The following is a 17882-nucleotide window of genomic DNA, read 5'->3' on the forward strand; positions in this document are numbered from 1 at the left end:
CTAAACTCACTCCCCCCTATTCTGAACTCCTTAGCTGCTGAAACCATTCTTAAAGAATGCCTCAAACAAATGATTGAGAGAAGGAAAAGGAACAGAATGACTCTTAGAGGTTTTTTGAGGGCCTTTCTGGTCTGCTTTTCACTGGAATTCAAAATGGTTCCAAGTACTAGTTGTGGACTGCCCCGAGCCCTTTTCTGGGGCACGTCATAAACTCTGTGAAAATAATTCCCAGTAAAATGCAAAGATCTTGGGAGCTTTCCATCGTTTGCATGGATATTTTGACTTTGTCCTTTGCAAAGCTTGTAATACAATTTATATCTATAGTGAATATAACGTTTTGTGTGTATACATGCATGCATGCTTCTTCACAGGCGCATGCACCATATATGCTTGGAAGATAGTTTGTGATAGAAACGAAGAGGTAAGAATTTTGTTACAAATTTAGACTTTGAATGTCATTCGATTGTATTAACACTTGAAGCCATAATGAAGGACAGCAACGGAGGCTGAATGAATTTCATTAGGAGCAGAAGTGAAAGTAATTCCAGCCCCGAATTGGAATACAGACAAAATCAAGCCGTAAGGAAATGCTGTTTAGAGGTTTAAACAGGTTAACATTTGTTAAATACAGATAGTCTGGTGTGGTTTTATCTAAGAACATACTATTTGAATGCCAAAACTGTTGCGTAAAACAGGAAATAATTTTCTTGAAAAAAAAGGGAAAATTTTTAATTTTAATTTTACTCTAAAATTAACACGTGGAAATATGTAGCAGAAGTTAAAGGGCCATTAAAATGATCCCCGTTCAAGTGGATCTGTAAAAGCAACTGCAATATATGAACAGGTTCCCTTCGATGAATGTGCATCTCTAGTCATTAGTGCTGGATGTGAGCTTCACTTAAGACCAAATAGAAACAGCAATGCTCGAACTGCATGTGAGAGGCACGTTATATTCAGATATTCAGTTGTTTTTACCTCAAAGATCTCCTCACGGCACACCTCAATTCGGCAGTGGCCTGCTTGTGGTTGTTGCTGAGAGAGCTCCTGACGTAGAATCTTGAGCTTCTGCACCAGGTCTCTCTTGTACCTGGGCACCGTGAGGCACTCGGCCTCCTCTGGGAACTGGTCTGGGGACAATGTTTGCTGGGGGCAACTGGAACCTCCCTGGCCCTTCATCTGAGCTGGATGGCTTGAGGTATCAGAGGGGTGATTTGGAGCAAAGTGTCGAGGACAGTAAAGTAGTGTATGAATGAGGAGGCAGGCAGCAGAGAGAAGAAAAGAAAACAGTCACTTTGATTCATGGCTAACGGAAGTGGCAATACTGCACATTTGTTTGGGAACCTGAGCAATGTTAAGTTTACTCGTTAATATTATTTATAGTTGTGCCGTGCGACTAGCAGGCGACAAGTTCAGGGTGGGGTCCTTTCTTTCGACTGTAGTCACCTGGGATAGGCTCCAGCGGCCCACGACCCCAACCAGGATAAGCAGTGTTGGAAATGGATGGATTATGTATAGTCCGAATGTAACACGTCATAATATCTAGCAACAGAGTACAAAGCTATTGTAGTTCATATTTCAATTAACAACACAGTGATGTGAAAAAGACTTCCCTTCCAGATTTCTTATTTTTCTGCACTTTTGTCGCACTGGTTCCAATCATCAAAGAAAATTAAGAATTAGTCAAAGACTACAAAAGTAAAAACAAAATGCAGTTTTTAAATGAAGGTTTTTATTAAGGGAGGTAAAAAAAAAAAAAAAAAAAAACCTAAATGGCTCTGTGTGAAAAAGTGATTTAACCCCCCTCCAATCTGCCACAGATAGCTGATAAAGACAACTGTGGTTTAACAAATCTCAGTTGAATTTCTCTAGCCACATCGAGGCCTGATACTGCCACACCTGTTCACAATCAAAAAAGCACTTCAATAGGACATGTCCAACAAAGTGAAATAGACCAAAGCCATTTCAAAAGCTTTGGGATTCCAGCAAACCACAGTGGCAGCATGGGACAGCGGCAAAAAAAATAAACAGTGGTGAGTGAACCTTCCCAGGAGTGGCCAGACGACCAAAATTACCCCAAGAGCACAGTGAGACACACAAAAGACCCCGCAACAGCATCCAAAGAACAAGAGGCCTCACTTCCTTCAGCATTCATCACTTCACCATAACAATGACAGTGGGGAAAAAATGGCCAGCATGGCAGAGTTGCAAGACCAAAACCAGTGCTGGGCAAAAATAACATTAAGGGTCATCTGATTTTTGTCAGAACACCTCTTGATGATTCCCAAGAACTTTGGCAAAATACTGTGTGGTCTGACGAGACAAAAGTATAATTTTTTGGATACACTGGGGTTAATTTCTCTTTACACAATCAAAATATTGTGTGTTCGACCTCAGAGGTTCCATCATACTGGAAAGCATATCCAGCACAAATAAAATAAGGCTAGGAATCCTGTTAATCTAAATTTAAGTATTACTGCAGCTGTGTATCTCTTTTCCATCTTCAGTCCATTTTGCTGTCTGTTGCATAAAGAAGTGGATGACCAAGGTGCCTCTGCCCACCACTAACCACAAGTTGAACTTCCATGACCCAACCACAGGAGCGGCCACCCTTCTACTTTTACATTGAGAAGGGAAAAAAACATTTATGTGAACTTGGATTTAGTCTTTATCATTACAAGCACTTCTTTCAAATGCTAGCAATGGGCTTTTGTTAATTTATCACTCTGACACGAGTTCCTCTTTGAATGGTCAGTGTAGCAGCTGAGGCACTCTCTGTGGTATCGGTGGTGGGATGCCTGGGTGGCCCTCATAAAAACATAATCCATCTCTCCCGTCAACAGAACAACGGCCCACATTCTCCAGTGAAGAGATGTTGAGCAAGCAAAGAGCTTTTTCACAAGAAACTACTGTCCTCTACTGGGAGATGGGGGAAGGAGGCTGTTCAAACAAAAGGCTTCTCACCGGGGGTTCTGAATTGCCACTTCAAGGAAAGGGAGGCCTTCTACGGTAGCAATATATAAGCACCCACTTATTTCAAGACCTCTTGTACACTTGAGCATTTTGGTTCAGTGGCTTGAGAAAGGACGTTCCAAAGTAAACGGGTACAATGTTTCAGGGGTCTATCCCTATATAATCAAGTCCACTATTTGTTTTTTTGCAAGCACTGGGGCGTCGAGCATGTCAAAGACAGGATAAGACTGCAGTGCTGCAGCCCTGAAAACCACTTTAAGGAGGAAAAAAAATGGAGGAAAAGAACGGAAGGCCTTTAAACAAAATGGAATGTGCTCCTTTGACTAGAAAGCTCAAGAACCATATAATACAACCTAATTTCAGCACATTTCTCTCTTTGGACAGCACATTGCAATTAAAACTACATTTTGAAATAGTTAATGGTTTCTGGTTTAGAAATGAAAAACCTTACCATATTTGATGATAAAGATAGAAAATGCCAGCACAGCAAATATGAAAATCCACTAAACTCTACATGGTCAGAGCATGGAGAAAATATGCTGATTGAAAAACAATGTAAAATTAGAGAACATTCATTTGAAGAGCCAGAGGATATTGTGAATACTTTTGTGAATGAAGTACAGAAATAAAGTCATGAAGGAACAAATATTTTCCAAAATTATACATCTGAATTCACAGTAAGGAGCTGACTTGGTCCTCTCTCTGCGTTTTTATTTTATTTTTTTAACATGCCTGGAAATGCACACACTGCACCTACGCATACTCTTCTGGCAGTACTCCTCTGACTTCTGGCCGGCCCACCGTGCGTAAACAGGAACTGTTTCCGCAAACCGCCTTAGAGGCGTGACTCATTGAAATCTGAGGCTGGCTGTAAATTATGATGCATGGAGTTTTCCTGAGACTTCTGAATGCCATAGAAATCCATTTGCAAAATATAGCACACTTTAAATATCAAAATAACATCCATAGGGAATGTGTCTTTGCCAGTGAGAAGTACACTGATGGGCACATCGCTTGTCTAACATGCTTCACTTTAAAGGGAGCACACTTTATTCTATATGAAATAAATCCAATGCACTTAATTTAATCAGAACACTGTGCTTGTGACTGAATACATTTGAACGTCCATCAGTGGAAAACCCAGCGTAATGACGTTCTCGATCAGCAGCACCCTGCAACGAGCCTGTGCCACTGACCACATTAACGCATTTCAGGACTGACATAGACCAAATAAAAACAAGTCATTCAAAATTATCAAAGGTATCAGCACCATATTTGAACGGGAAAAGCTCCTCAAATGTGAAAAAATCCACTGGCGCTGATTTTTCTTGGCCATTAACAAAATATAGTATGTTGACGTTCTGCCATTGGTGTGAAGTGGTGGGAACACATGATGGCAAGTTAGCATTCGATAAGCGTAGTTTAGTGTGATGGGCCATGTGTATCCTGCTTTGTCAGCACAAACATGTGCTATCGACATCCTGGGAACATGCAGGCCGTGGCATTTAGGTGTATCAAAATGTGTAATCTGTTTAATTTTCACTGGGTGCCAGACTTACTACAGTCTCTGAAATGCAGAAAGACAAAAAGGTTTTAAGTCCACTGGAGAATATGTGTATACTTCACCCTTGGCATACAGTATGCCCTTACCCATTTGCGTCCCTGCATATTCGTGGATTTTGCTTTCAATTATTTTTCTTTAAATAATGTACTATATTTTTATGATCATAAGGTGCACATAGAAGTCTCAAATTCTCTTCTAAATAGAGAGGGCGTGTTGAAATGTGGCGGGGCTTTGTGCAAGCTGAGTTCCAAAATCTGTAAAAGTTGTCCTGTGACTAGTCCAATCAAGTACAGGTACACCTGAACACATCATTTACATTGTGAGCATGCATGCTAGCATGTGTTACGGCGTGTATGTCAGCTACCATATAATGGCGCTCACGAGGCAGTGAGGAACAATTTAATTTTACATTTGTAAGGAAAGTAGGCTTACATTGTGCCACACATTGGGAGTGTAGGCAAGTCATTACTCAAGATGCTCAAACTCAAGGTGTCACATCGAAACTAAAATTAGACCACAACAAACTGAATAACAGAACTAGCAAATAATAAAACAAAAAAAAATATAGCAGAAGAAATAATTGACAAAACATCCACTTTAAACGCTATTTACATCTTCCCGGCATGCTTTGCGGCACAAAGGAGGTCCTTAGTACCAGTAGTAGGAAGTAAGTGGGTCAGGATTTTAGCTGGGTCACAGTGTGCACATATGAAAGATGTATACTGATGTTGGGTAAAATGCCCCCAAATTTGCGTGACAAAAGACAGATGTCCTGATTGTGAGCCAGTAGAGAGGCTTACAACTTTAGTAGTTTTTGGAGCAGCCCAGAGGGTGATGAGCAGCAGAGAGAGATTGAGGACAATAGATGTTGGGGGCAGGGTGAGAGATGAGACATTATAGTTGCGATGAAACGGTAATAAGCTTTTCAAAGGCTACTGCAGACTCTAACAGAAGACAATCCTCCAATAAAAACTGGAAATGTTCAAATTAAACTTCTTTAACAACTACACTGGCACCTCTACTTCCAAAATTTCTCCATTCCGGAAGTTGTGATTTTTTTCGTAAGTAGAAGCGCATTTTACATGTAAATGGCCTGATGTGTTTTCAAGTCAAAAATAAGCAAAGTACATAATGTAAAAAATAATAAAAAATAGATTAATTTACCTTTGGCGTTGGGCGCCTACATGAAGAGAAGGGTGAGTGACAGGCAAAAGATATCGTGGAGGACGGAGGAGAGGCCAAACTCTGACAGCCAAGAGAAAACATACATACGAACGTATTCACACACACCACTTAATTCCACTAAAGTTTCTTGGGGCCCATGGTGAAGAAAGATGAAAACTTCCAAAAAACAAACGAAAAAAAAAAAACCTCTCCGAATGTGTGCTAGCATAATTCAGACATTTGCGTATCCAAGGGAAAAGCAAAGCATCATGGGTAAAGATTGATGTCCCTCCTCGCCAATGGGGTGCCAGGAAGATGGTATGGCAACTGCCAATGGGAGAGGAGCTCTATCACATCACACAAACCAAGATACAGGATGTGCATCATCGGTAAAGGTTGATGTGTCTCCTAGCCAATGGGATGCCAGGAAGATGCTACGGCTATAACCAATGGGAGAGCACCTCTATCACACCACACAAACCAAGATACAGGATGTTTACGTTTGGTGGAATTTAGGGGCTGCAAACCCAGTCTATTTTCCCCCCTTTCATATCCTGAATTTCCTTTGTAACTAGAGACATTTTTCCGAGGAGACGTTTCGTAACCTGAATTTTTTCGTTACTAGAGACGTTCGTAAGAAGAAGCACCAATATACATTTAATCTCTCTGACATGTGCCTCACTATGTTCATCAGCCCGCTGCTGTTGTTGTTACCTGCTGTTACATTAGCCATTATGAGTTACTCCCACCAAGTGAACAGACCATTTCTCACTGTATTGCCGTTTTAGACACTTTGTTCTGGCAGCTGACTCGATGATCTCATGCGATGCATCTTGGGAAATGTAGCAAATCACATCACCATGCAATGCATCTTGGGTCAGAGTGCAAATTCAAACAGGAGGCATTTTAAATGTTCATGGTAAAAATCAAATAAATTTGAACAGCAGACAGTGCACAAACAATGGTGCCTCATAACAGTCCAGACAGTCATTTTTTTTAATTATCAAATTTGTAAAGGCTAGACTTGGATGTAATCACAAAACTAAAGGCTACCACACAAGTGACTTAGCTGCACCCAACTGAACTTTCAGGCAGTGTGCGTAGTTTGGGATTTTTTTTTTTCCCACTAATCATAGCCAATCAAAATGGACACAAGATAGAGAGAAAATGGACTTAATCCAGAGGCACAATGGCTGCCACACTGTGCTTAGGCCATATAAATCCAAGATAAAAAGCATCACAGTTTTATTTTAAAATTCTTAATTACATTTATAAATATTAATGAGCCTTTGGAGGGAAAAAAACGACCAAAATAATAACGTGGTACGTACTTTGCTAAGGTAAAAACAGGAGTTGGCGAGGCTCTTAAAAATGTCAGCACTTTTATTATCCCCCAAATCCACTCTCTTCTTCCTTAACTATTGATCTTTTTACTGCTTAAAAAATATGAAAAAGTAAAATATCCTGTATAGATACAACCAAACACCGACGAAGGTTTGCTGTTCAGGACCTCCATACATCCAGTCGGTCAATGTACGGGAGGAAGTCACCAACTCTCATTTTATATGATGATCCAGTCCAATATGATTCAATGGCACTATGCAAAGTGGGGTATGTCTTAGTCTGCCCATACAGTGAATGAATATAAAAACCCATCTGACATGGGTGTCCAAGGTGTGTTCAATTTACATAGTTGTAATCCACCAATATTTGAATAGTGCAAAAAGCTTTTCCATAGTTCTCACTCACTCCAACAGTGGGCTGAGATATTTAATATAGAGCATTACTATTTATTATTATTATTACATTTATTTCATTAGAACTATTTATTTTGACTAATAAGTATAACTCAATATAGCCTCTTTTAGAAAATAACACTAGTTAATTTGGATTTCCTGCACCTTGTCTAGCCTATGTTAGATCTCCCCTGACTAACACACAAGCACCTAATGATCCAGGCTAAGAACATACCTGAGCTCTAAGTTACATCCAAAGGCAGTGCGCATACGCGCGCGCACACACACACACACACACACCACACACACACACACACACACACACACACACACACACACACACCACACACACACACACACACACACACACACACATATCATTCGACCCAATGACCAATTTCTGACTTTCCAAACACGTCTCTCGTGCTAGTTTCTGTTATTACTGCAAGAGCTTCTGACTTGGAAATAATAAAATGCCCAAATCTCCCAATCTCACTATGTTGTTGTTGTTCAAATGATTCCCGCATGCACATATGAGCAGATTAAAAGTACATACAATGGGCAAATGGACAGTTTTGATACTTTAAACATACCCTATGATTTTCATCACTGATTACATTTATCTCACTATCACTAAGTTGTCTTTTCTCTCGCAAACTTGAACTCGGCCAGGAAAGCTAATGCTGTAAATTTGATGCCAGCATGTGTTTAATTTAATTTAAGCAGTCTGAGAGACACCTGATACAAGAAACCAGCATGGAAGAAAGTGCATTCGGATGGGAAGTGTTGACTGGTTGAAAACATCTGTCACTGCAGAAGTTCATCGCAATTCTGTACAGGTATGTCAGTAATGTATGTGTCCTGTATGTGTGTGTGCTGTCTGGTTGCAATTATGTAGGCTATGCACATTTCATATTCATGTGTGTTACCTGTGGTTAGTGTTTTGGCTGTCTGTAACAACACGGGATCCATTTGGACTGGGACTGCTGGAGGAAAGCATGCGTGGAGGGAAAAAGGAAAGAGAGCCATAAAGAAGGTGAATGACAGAACAGAGGATTGAAGCAGAGAAACAAGTGGGAACAACGTTAAAATAAGGAATAGTGAGTCAGGACAAAATACACTGCAATGTTTTTTCTGAAGGCTGTTTATTATTAATATTGTTAGAATAATAATTCATAATTTATATTATATATATATATGTTATTTATTGTTGTTGTATGGCTGTTTTTTTGATATAGTAACTTAATAAAATAAATTTACAGTTTCACTGTGTCAAAATGATGCCTGTGACAAGGGTCATTAAAACAAAAAAGCTTATGCTGACCCAAGGCTTTTGCTCCATTTTGTAATCGGAATAAATTTACCTCACACACAGGAATATTCATGAAGATTTCGAGTGGAGGACAAAGGTGTAAATATTCTGGACAGACTAGACAAATGGTTTGAATGTCTGATTTTAGAGTGGTGTTTGGCGTGTAATTGGCCATTTACATTAAGATTGAAAAATCATCTCTAAGAAGAGGAGGTGGCTTTCAACGCCACTTTATTTCCAAACGTGCAGTTCCGTCCTTTCTTAACTTTCAAATAATAATTTTGCGCCTAACAAATGAATTTTCACTTTTGGCCTTCAGTTACCCTACAACTATTTTCTACAACTACAGTAGTACCTTTACTTACGAAAGTCTACTAACAAAAGATTCAGGTTATGAAAAGCCTCCCTGAATTTTTTTTGTCTCTAGTTACAAAAGAAATTCAGGATACAAAAGGAAAAAAAATGGCGCTGGATTCAACCGAACAAAAATATGCTGTACTGTATCCTGGTTTGAAAGCAGCACAATAGAGCTGCTCTACCATTGGCCACCGCTAGAGCATTTTTCTTGCATCACACTGGCTAGAAAGATGTCAATCTTCAGCCATGACGCACATCCTGTCTCTTTTCTATGTGATGCAATAGAGCACCTCCACCTATTGGCTAGCAGGTAGCGTCTCCCTGGCATCACATCCCTCCAGTGGCTCGAAACGACGTCAATTTGTGAAGCGCTTCCTTTATGTTTGTCACCAAATCCATTAACAGACACTTGCGCACACTCGACAACTTTGCGGATTCATTCAACTTTATTCAGAACGGGCCCTAAGAAATTGATGGCCAGTGCCAGTGAGGAGAAGAAGAGCATTGTTTTGTCCAGTACAGAACAAGAAATCATCGCGAAATATGAAAAAGACATGCGTGCATGTGGCCTCATGCTGCTGCTGCTTGACTTTAGAGGTTCGAAGTGGAGGTTGAACCTGAAGTTGAGAAAATTCTTTTGCTGGGAAAGGCTAAGGAGGACATCGACAAGTTGGTTCACCACAAGGATCAATCAATGGAGAAGCTTGAGGCTGGAGACGATGCAACACACGACAATGCAGGAGCACTTTGAGGCCTAGAGAAGGAGGCAGCCACTATTCCGTCAACCACAATAAAAGATGTTGACGAAATTCCATCACATTTCCGAATTTATTCAAAAGAATCATCTTGAAAATGTGTTAACTCGTCGGGCGATCTCTGACTTCGATGATATTTGCCTTGCACATTTCTGGGTTATTAAAAGCCGCCAAAGGCAAACATCCTTGGATTGGTACTTCACGAAACATTGAAAGTTAATGTTTGTTTTGAATGTATAGTTTGTGGGATTTATTAATTTCAGCGGAATTAAGTCGTGTGCATGCCTCCCTCTCTGAAGATGCCACGATGCCTAATGCACTCAACACCAAAGTTAAGTGAACATAATTTTTTCAATTATTCTTTATGTTCTTTATATTATGTAGACTTTGAATGCTTATTTTTGCCGGTGGGAGCGGGAGGAGGTCGGGGGGCTTGGAACGGATTAGACTATTTACAAGTAAAATGCGTTTCTACTTCGGAAAGTATCAAGTTACGATCGACTTCCGGAACGGATTAATTTTGTAAGTAGCAGTAACACTGTACATTGAATATTAACAATTGTGATTCCACCCAAACAACTGTTGTTTGTGAGCAATGTGTCAGAACGACTGCTGTGTTGCAGCCCAAAAGCGTGATACCGTTCATGGTTTGGTGCATGCCTCTAAATTCCATGATAAATTATTGGGTTTCCAATCCAACACTATCCTCTCTTGCCTATGTGAAAAAACTGAAGACTAATTGAATGAAACGCAAAACATCGAAGACAACCAGAACAGTCCAGTTGAATGCCCTCAGAATGAAATGACATGGCTGAATGAGAAAATTCTCAGGCATATTTTTAGTGTGAATAATTTAGATGTGATAATGCCAGGCTCACATTGATGGGTATATCCAATCAATTATTAAATTATCCACATTTGATACTAATGTAAGGATATTCAATTTCAGACGGTAACCCCCAACACAAATACGCACACACTTCCATGATGTGGATGTGATGTGAAATTTACCACTTGGACACAAAACATTGAATAGTGTCACTTGTCGCTCAACAATAACATCACATATGTTCTATTAACACAAATGCCAGTGTAATTCTATTGTTACGTTATCATTAGCTACAGTATCAGGCACATTAACAACACCAATTTGAAAAGGCTCAGTAAATTGGCCCAAAGATTCCTTCACTTACCTGAGAACCCGATGTAGATTCGCAGACAGTCTGGGATCTGTGAACTGGGTTGTTCGATTGTTGTGGTCCACAAAGTACACGCGACCAGTTGCGGTGTTTCTAATCTCCCAGCCTGGCGGCAGAGGGCCAAGCTCCTCACAGTTCACGTTACTCAAGTCCCTGGATAACCATTAGAAGCCATTAGCAGCAGTGATACAAGTGAAATGTTCATTGTTACTATTTAATCTACTATATGCAGGGTTATTCAACTAGGACATATAAAGAAAAGGTTGCCTGGGTTGGAATGAACATTTACACAGGGAATAACAGTATTTATTATAGAGGAGCTTTCTAACTGTCGTCCAATAGGATCACATCACCATCGCTTTTAACAGACCTATTATCCCTCTGGCAAAGTACTTGCTCCAATTTCTTCATTCTTCTTCTCTCCTGTCCACCGACCGTTATATGGACACCAAAGCCTAATGTGAGGCGACACCAAGTAGGACTTGTCCTGGTGTGTATGTGTGCATACTCTGTCCTTGTATTGCGACACAATGCGTTAGTCATGAACACAGTGCACATGCCTCACTGCACCCATCAACATACTGGGTCCTTTTACCAAATTCATCCAAAATGAACAAATGTAGAGGTGACGTCTATGAGTATGGTGTTTCACATCTGCTTCATCTGTAAACTACAGCTGCAGCGAGCAATGCTCAGAAATGCAGTCAGCAATCCAAAAGAACAAGTTGGAGTGGTTGTGAAATTCCAAGTGCAGATTTTCTTGCAGGTGCTGTTTTCAGCTATGTATGTGTAAGGAATGTAACCCCGATGAATAACGAAAATCTGCAAATAATGGATGCAGTATTAACATACCTATTATGTACCATATTTTTGCAACCATAAGAGGCACTTAAAAGTCTTAAATTTTCTCCAAAATGGACGAGCATACCTTATGTGCACAATTGTTGTGACTTGTCCAACCAATGAAGTATACTTGAACACACTGCTTACATTGTTAGCATGTATGCTAGCACATGTTTTATTGTGTATGTAAGGTACCATATGATGGCGCTCACAAGGAAGCGAGGAATAATTGCTTTTTTCATCTGTAAGCAGAGGAAACTTACATAGACCTACACACTGCCTGTGTAGGCAGGTCATTACTAACAATGTACAAACAGTGTCACATCGAAACTAAAATGTATCACAGCACACAGAATAGCATAACTTCCAAATAAACTAAAAGAATGAATCAAGAAATAAGTGACACAAAACATGCACTTTAAACGCTATTTACCTGCTCCCAGCATGCTTTGCGGCACTAAGGATCTTCTTAATGGCGCAAATCATGCTGTTAGGATGTAAATAGCATTGAAAGTGCATGTTTTGTGGCAGGTTCTCCTGGCACCCCAGTTTTGTTTTTTTTAAAAACTGTCTGTACAACAATCATTAATAATAATAATCATTGTGCATGTTGCTGATGTAGCAGTAATTTATAACTCAGGACAGGCCACAGGACACGCATGTCCTAATCCCTGTAATTGTCAGAACAGAATCCCTCAACCGACTAAAATAAATGCTCAAGAATGGCATAACATTTTATTAATACTGTTGATAACACATTACAGTCTTAAATAAATAAACTATTTAACATTGTTGAACAAACTTTTTTTGCATTAAATATTTGTGCATAGTGGAGTTTATCCTCTACATTATACATCCTTGGCCAAGACATCAAAAGAAGCACCTAATTCATCTCCAATCTGAAAAATATCCATTGTAGCTACCTTTGGTGCATCATTGTCAAACTCATCATTGATGACTTGGTACAGTTCCGGTGCCTCTTGCATTGCATTATGAACAGCCCATTTTGCTCCCACTGCATATCATCCTCTGTGCCATCCATAGCGTTTGTGAGGAAACATTTTTTAATCCCAAGAGTTTGGGTTGCGCAGCGCAGCCTCTCCCCCTTGGCTCCAATCTGTAGCATCTTTCACTCTTGGCTCAGGTGGCTATCAAAACAAGGTGAGCTCAAACTACAAGCGTAACGGGGCACTTTTACAAAAAAAGCGAGCATTTCAATTGTGTGCGGTCTCCGTTTTTTTTTTTTTTTTTAATGTACTCATTACGCCCTTACTACGTAGTTTGACCTCACGTTGATTTGATAACGACCTGAAGCCATTGAGCTCTTGTTGTTCTGACTGCCGCGCTGCTTCCGGGTTGCTCGCGTCAGCGATGACACACGACTAAAATTTTCCTGTTTCAGGTCAATCAGGATCACCAAAATGATAAAATGGGATTTCTTAGAGAATTATATATTATTTTCTTTGAGGTCAAGAAAATCGAGTAGCATTTCCTATTAATTGCATGACTTTTGTCAAATGTTTTGGGTAACCTTCCACAAGCTTCTGACAGTAGTCTGAGTCAAGTTTGTCAGTTGCGTTGTTCGGACACGCCTTTTCAGCTCTGCCCACAAATTTTCAATTGGAATCAGATTCAGGGCTTTGTGATGACCACTCCAAGTCATTGACTTATCATCATCAAGGCACTTTTTAACTATTTTGGCACTACGCTTAGGGTCATTGCCCTTTTGGAAGACCCATTTGTGCCCATGGTTTATCTTCCTGGCTGATGTCTTGAGATGAAGCCTTAATATCTACATGTAATGTACTTTCTTCCTGATGCTGTGTATTTTTCTTGCGACACTAATTAAGGTAAGCTGTTTTGAAAATGGATGATTTCATGAAAGTTTTGGCACTATTGCTTGTCTTCAATGTTATTATAATTGTATAAGGACTGTAATGGATTTCATGAGTAGTTAGGATCATTTATACACTTGTATCCGCAGAGTTTGAAGGGAACCCTAAATTGTGGTTACTGATGGTGTAGTGCTATTTTCGCCTGACTTTGGTGCAGCAGCCTGGGTTTGGTTCAGACTCAGTGAGGGTGTGAATATGATTCTGAATGGTTGTCTGTCTCTGTATGTCCCCTGCGACTGACTGCCGACCAGTTCAGGGTAGAGCCTGCCTTTTGCCTGAGGTAAACTTGGATAGGGTCCAGCATCCCAGGACCCTGAATAGTTTAACCAGTGTTGAGACCAGATGGATAGAAGTAAATTGTGCAACTCACATGATTTTAAAGAAGTTATGTACATCTCATCATGTATGTTGGGCTTTACCATTACCCAAGTGTATTTCAGTGGCCCAGCACCATTTCAAAAAGGATTGTCTTCACTATGATTCCTAAAATTTTAATACCTTTTGGAAAACGGGCTTTTAAGTGGATTTACCAAATTAAAACCAAGACAACATTAAAAAATGTTAAAGTAGATTTTTCTATTGATCAAGTAATATGAAAATAACCAATATGTATGTCTACATTTGATATAACTAAAAAATCATTAGCAAGAAATATGACAAAAATACAGAAGGTAAACATGATGATGATGGATACCTGGGAACGCGAGGGTCATGCCAGGTGCTGACTCCTGTCTGTGTGTGCAGGAAGTAGACCTGGCCCTGTTGAGTCGTTCTTTGCTCTAAGAAAAGACAACAAGATTTGTATTAAAAATGACATTGAAATTGGTGAGTGATGTGTCTAAATCTGCCATTGTCTGGCCCTGGCTAAAAGAAAGTCTGAGTCGGTTTGTGCACTTCTGAGAGGGAGAGGTCTGTTTACAATTCATGAGATGGATAATCTGTTGGAATTACAGTTGACTGGTCTTTTTGATGAAATGCCAATGTATCCAATAATTCATTTTGAGGTCTACACCAACAGGCTAAAGACAAAGAATTTTTGCATCTTGATGCCCTTTTTAGAACTTCGGGACAGTGTTTATATATTTGCATCATCACCCACCTCAATCAGCACAGTTGGGGAAATGTAACATAACATTGACATCGACAATGACATTTATGTTTAAACCAATCATATGAAGCTATACCATAATTAAAATAAGTGAACCAAAGACAGCGAAAGGTAACCTGGGGAGAGGGTTTCAATGGCTTGTAAAAGCTCTGTTAGATCATTTTTATGCCTCTGTAGTTCAGAGGGTTCAGTATGAAAAGAAAGCACGACTAGCTGCTGAGCATCAGTGAGTCACTTTGTCCAAGCTAGGCCAGCGTCACACACAGCAGGGCATTTCAAAGGAGGGCACACGTCCAACAGCAAAGATGTCGTTTGATGTGCATCCCAGGTCTATGACATGCAAAAAAATGCGTAGGGACACAGGAAGCATATTTACATGTCCGTTGACGTGTGACTTAAGACTCGCCCATCCATGTGCGCATGTGTGTATGTTCTTGAAGAACTTCTCCACACAGCAAATCAAAAGTACGAATCCTGTCTTAGCGCTAGCCAATCAGAGGCAGAGTAGCGGAGATTATCCTTCCACGCAATGGATATGAGAGTTTTTCACTGCACTCGATCATTTTCATTGTTGTGGTAACATTTGCTGCGGCGCTCACAATCCAGCAAGCCGCTGGCAGAATGGGGTTTGCTCCGCAGATGCACATCACTGAGACAAAGGGAAAGTTTACCATTTATTACAGTCGCTAGCCTGTGAGCTAATGAGCAAGTGAGCTAGGGGTTAGAGCAGGGGTCACCAACGTGGTGCCCGCGGGTGAATGGTAGCCCGCGAGGACCATATAAGGCCCCTGCGAGGTATGTTCCATAGACCACAAATTGTTACTATTATTTGTGATTTAAATTCTGAATCTGACTTGCTTACGTGAATTAAAATACCTGTAATGTCATTTACTACAATAAATTAAAACAAAAAAAATATAAATAAATTTATAAAGCAAAACCACAACGACACGCATGACCAATATCAGGCAGTAGTTGACTTCAGTGAATTTGATTGACAGGTTAAGTTCTCACAGTACAGCACCTCGAGGGCAGGAATTATTTTACATTTTATTTACCCTTTACTTAACCATGCAAAAGTGTTTTTTCAAAAGCCAAAAGGTAGCAGAAGTTATGCAGGCAGCAGAAATTCCACAGTCCGAAACATAACATTAAGACAAATAAAAAAGACAAAAAAAAATATTAAAAAGTATGGTATGTGATTTGAAGCCCAAATGCTTTTAAGTACGTGTGTGTGTGTGTGTGTGTGTGTGTGTGTATACTTTTTCTTTTAACTATTCAAATTTGGCAGGCTTTTAGGCAATTTCAGGCCTCTTTATTAGGTAAAGAACTATACCTATGTGCTAAACGTTCATCACTTAAGGGGATTTTTTTTGTGGAAAGGGCTGAGTCTGATTTAGTCACATTTTTTATCTGAAATTTTATTTATTGTTCTGCATTACAATGCCAATATTTGATGTTTTTTTTTATTTAACTGAATTTTTCTTGAAAATGATCTAGTTGTATTATTATACTCTTTAATGTCTGTGGCATAAAAACAAACAAAAAAAAACAGTTTTGATAGTTTTTGTAAAATATATCCTAAAACAATTGCCATCAAAGCATGGTGTAAACATTGAAACAATACTGAGAGAAAGAGCAAGGGCAGTGGATAATAATAAGAATAAAAAAAACGTGAATAAAAATGTGCGAAAAAGATGGACCGCGAAGTAACAACTGTTATATCGCTGAAGACGACTGTATCTGTACTCCATGATGATAAGTTGCAGGGACTCATCGTTTCCAGGCGTGCATCCCGAGACTCAAAATGTCTCAAGTGTATAATGATCTATGTAATAGTGAAAAAAATCTCTGACTGAAAGACACACACTAAACCTATCGTGGTCCCTAAACCAATTAGATAAAGTAAAGGGTGGGGACCACCCCTTTGGACCTCACCCCTGTGGGAGCCCTCTCTTATGTGCATGCGTGTGCGTAAGTGTTGGTCCTCTGAGTAATCGCCACACGCTGTCCGGCGGCAGCAGCATCACCCGGACGCTTGAGAGGCAGAGGGATCTTTTGTGCTGGGATGTTGTCTGCCACTAAGCGAGCAAAAAATTAATTGACGTGATCCAGTTTAATGGGGTGCTGACCAGTGTGGGCTAGCTGCTGATATATCTTGGACAACTCCACGCTTACCCCCTTTCTGCTTCCTTCTGTTTACCCCATGCCACTTGCACTATGGACTGGGTGCAGGGGATTGGGGATCGTGCTGGCCTGTGGAGCAGACAGCAGTCGCGTAGCATTTCTGCATTCGCTTGATTTATGTCCAAAAATAATGTTTTGCGAATGTCTAGCAGAAAGTTATTTCTGGACTTTTATTTTAGTTTTTAATTTTTTTTTCTCTAGATGAGTGAATACGTTTGGCCATATAGTGTATATTATTTATTCCAAGACGTGTTATGACACGATAGCAACTAAAGGGTGTTAAGTATCATGTTGTTGAAAGTTTTCTTACTTTTAAGCACACAAATTTTCTGTGAGTAATTATACATAATAATCTGGCCATAAAGCTTCACTGAATTTTGGTTCCTTTGTTCTTTGCTGGCATTCTCTTGTTTCTGCTACCAGAATTAGCTTTGGCTATCGACTTGAGGCTAAAGGATTTTCTCACCGCACTTCACATGAAGGGACAGCATGACACAGCGGCAACAACCACAGGGCCCATATCCAAAATGCCCAAATTTCAAAGTGCTGACGTGGCAGCATACAAGGAGTAAACAGGAAAGTTTTCCCACTGGAGAAGTCCAAGATGTATCTTTCTTTTCTCAGAGCCATACAGTCGTGGCTGAGAGAAGGTGGTCTTTGTCAATAAGTATGCGTGCCTAACATACAGCAAAGTGAATATTGTGCTGGGAAATAATAGCATCATTAAGGAGAACTGGCATTGCTGGAGGTGTACAATTCAAATAGATTTGGTTAACTGGACCCGGTTCACAG

At 39.9% G+C, this 17882-nt stretch overlaps 1 protein-coding gene across 5 annotated transcripts in view; it reads right to left on the reverse strand.

The window, feature by feature from the left end:
- The window catches only part of LOC133506074 (E3 ubiquitin-protein ligase SMURF2-like), an 88373-nt gene that overhangs the window by 11655 nt on the left and 58836 nt on the right, over positions 1-17882 (reverse strand). For 3 of the 5 annotated variants that reach the window (XM_061829817.1, XM_061829816.1, XM_061829812.1), the window contains 4 exons: positions 14490-14574; positions 11052-11210; positions 8364-8420; positions 976-1189 (listed from right to left, as the gene is read on the reverse strand). In XM_061829817.1, the coding sequence (XP_061685801.1) occupies positions 976-1189; positions 8364-8420; positions 11052-11210; positions 14490-14574 (515 nt within the window). The remainder of the gene's footprint in view (positions 1-975; positions 1190-8363; positions 8421-11051; positions 11211-14489; positions 14575-17882) is intronic. The other 2 variants (XM_061829813.1, XM_061829815.1) reach the window with 2 other exon arrangements.

The sequence above is a fragment of the Syngnathoides biaculeatus genome, chromosome 9 (assembly GCF_019802595.1).
Source record: "Syngnathoides biaculeatus isolate LvHL_M chromosome 9, ASM1980259v1, whole genome shotgun sequence".
Lineage (NCBI taxonomy): Eukaryota > Metazoa > Chordata > Actinopteri > Syngnathiformes > Syngnathidae > Syngnathoides > Syngnathoides biaculeatus.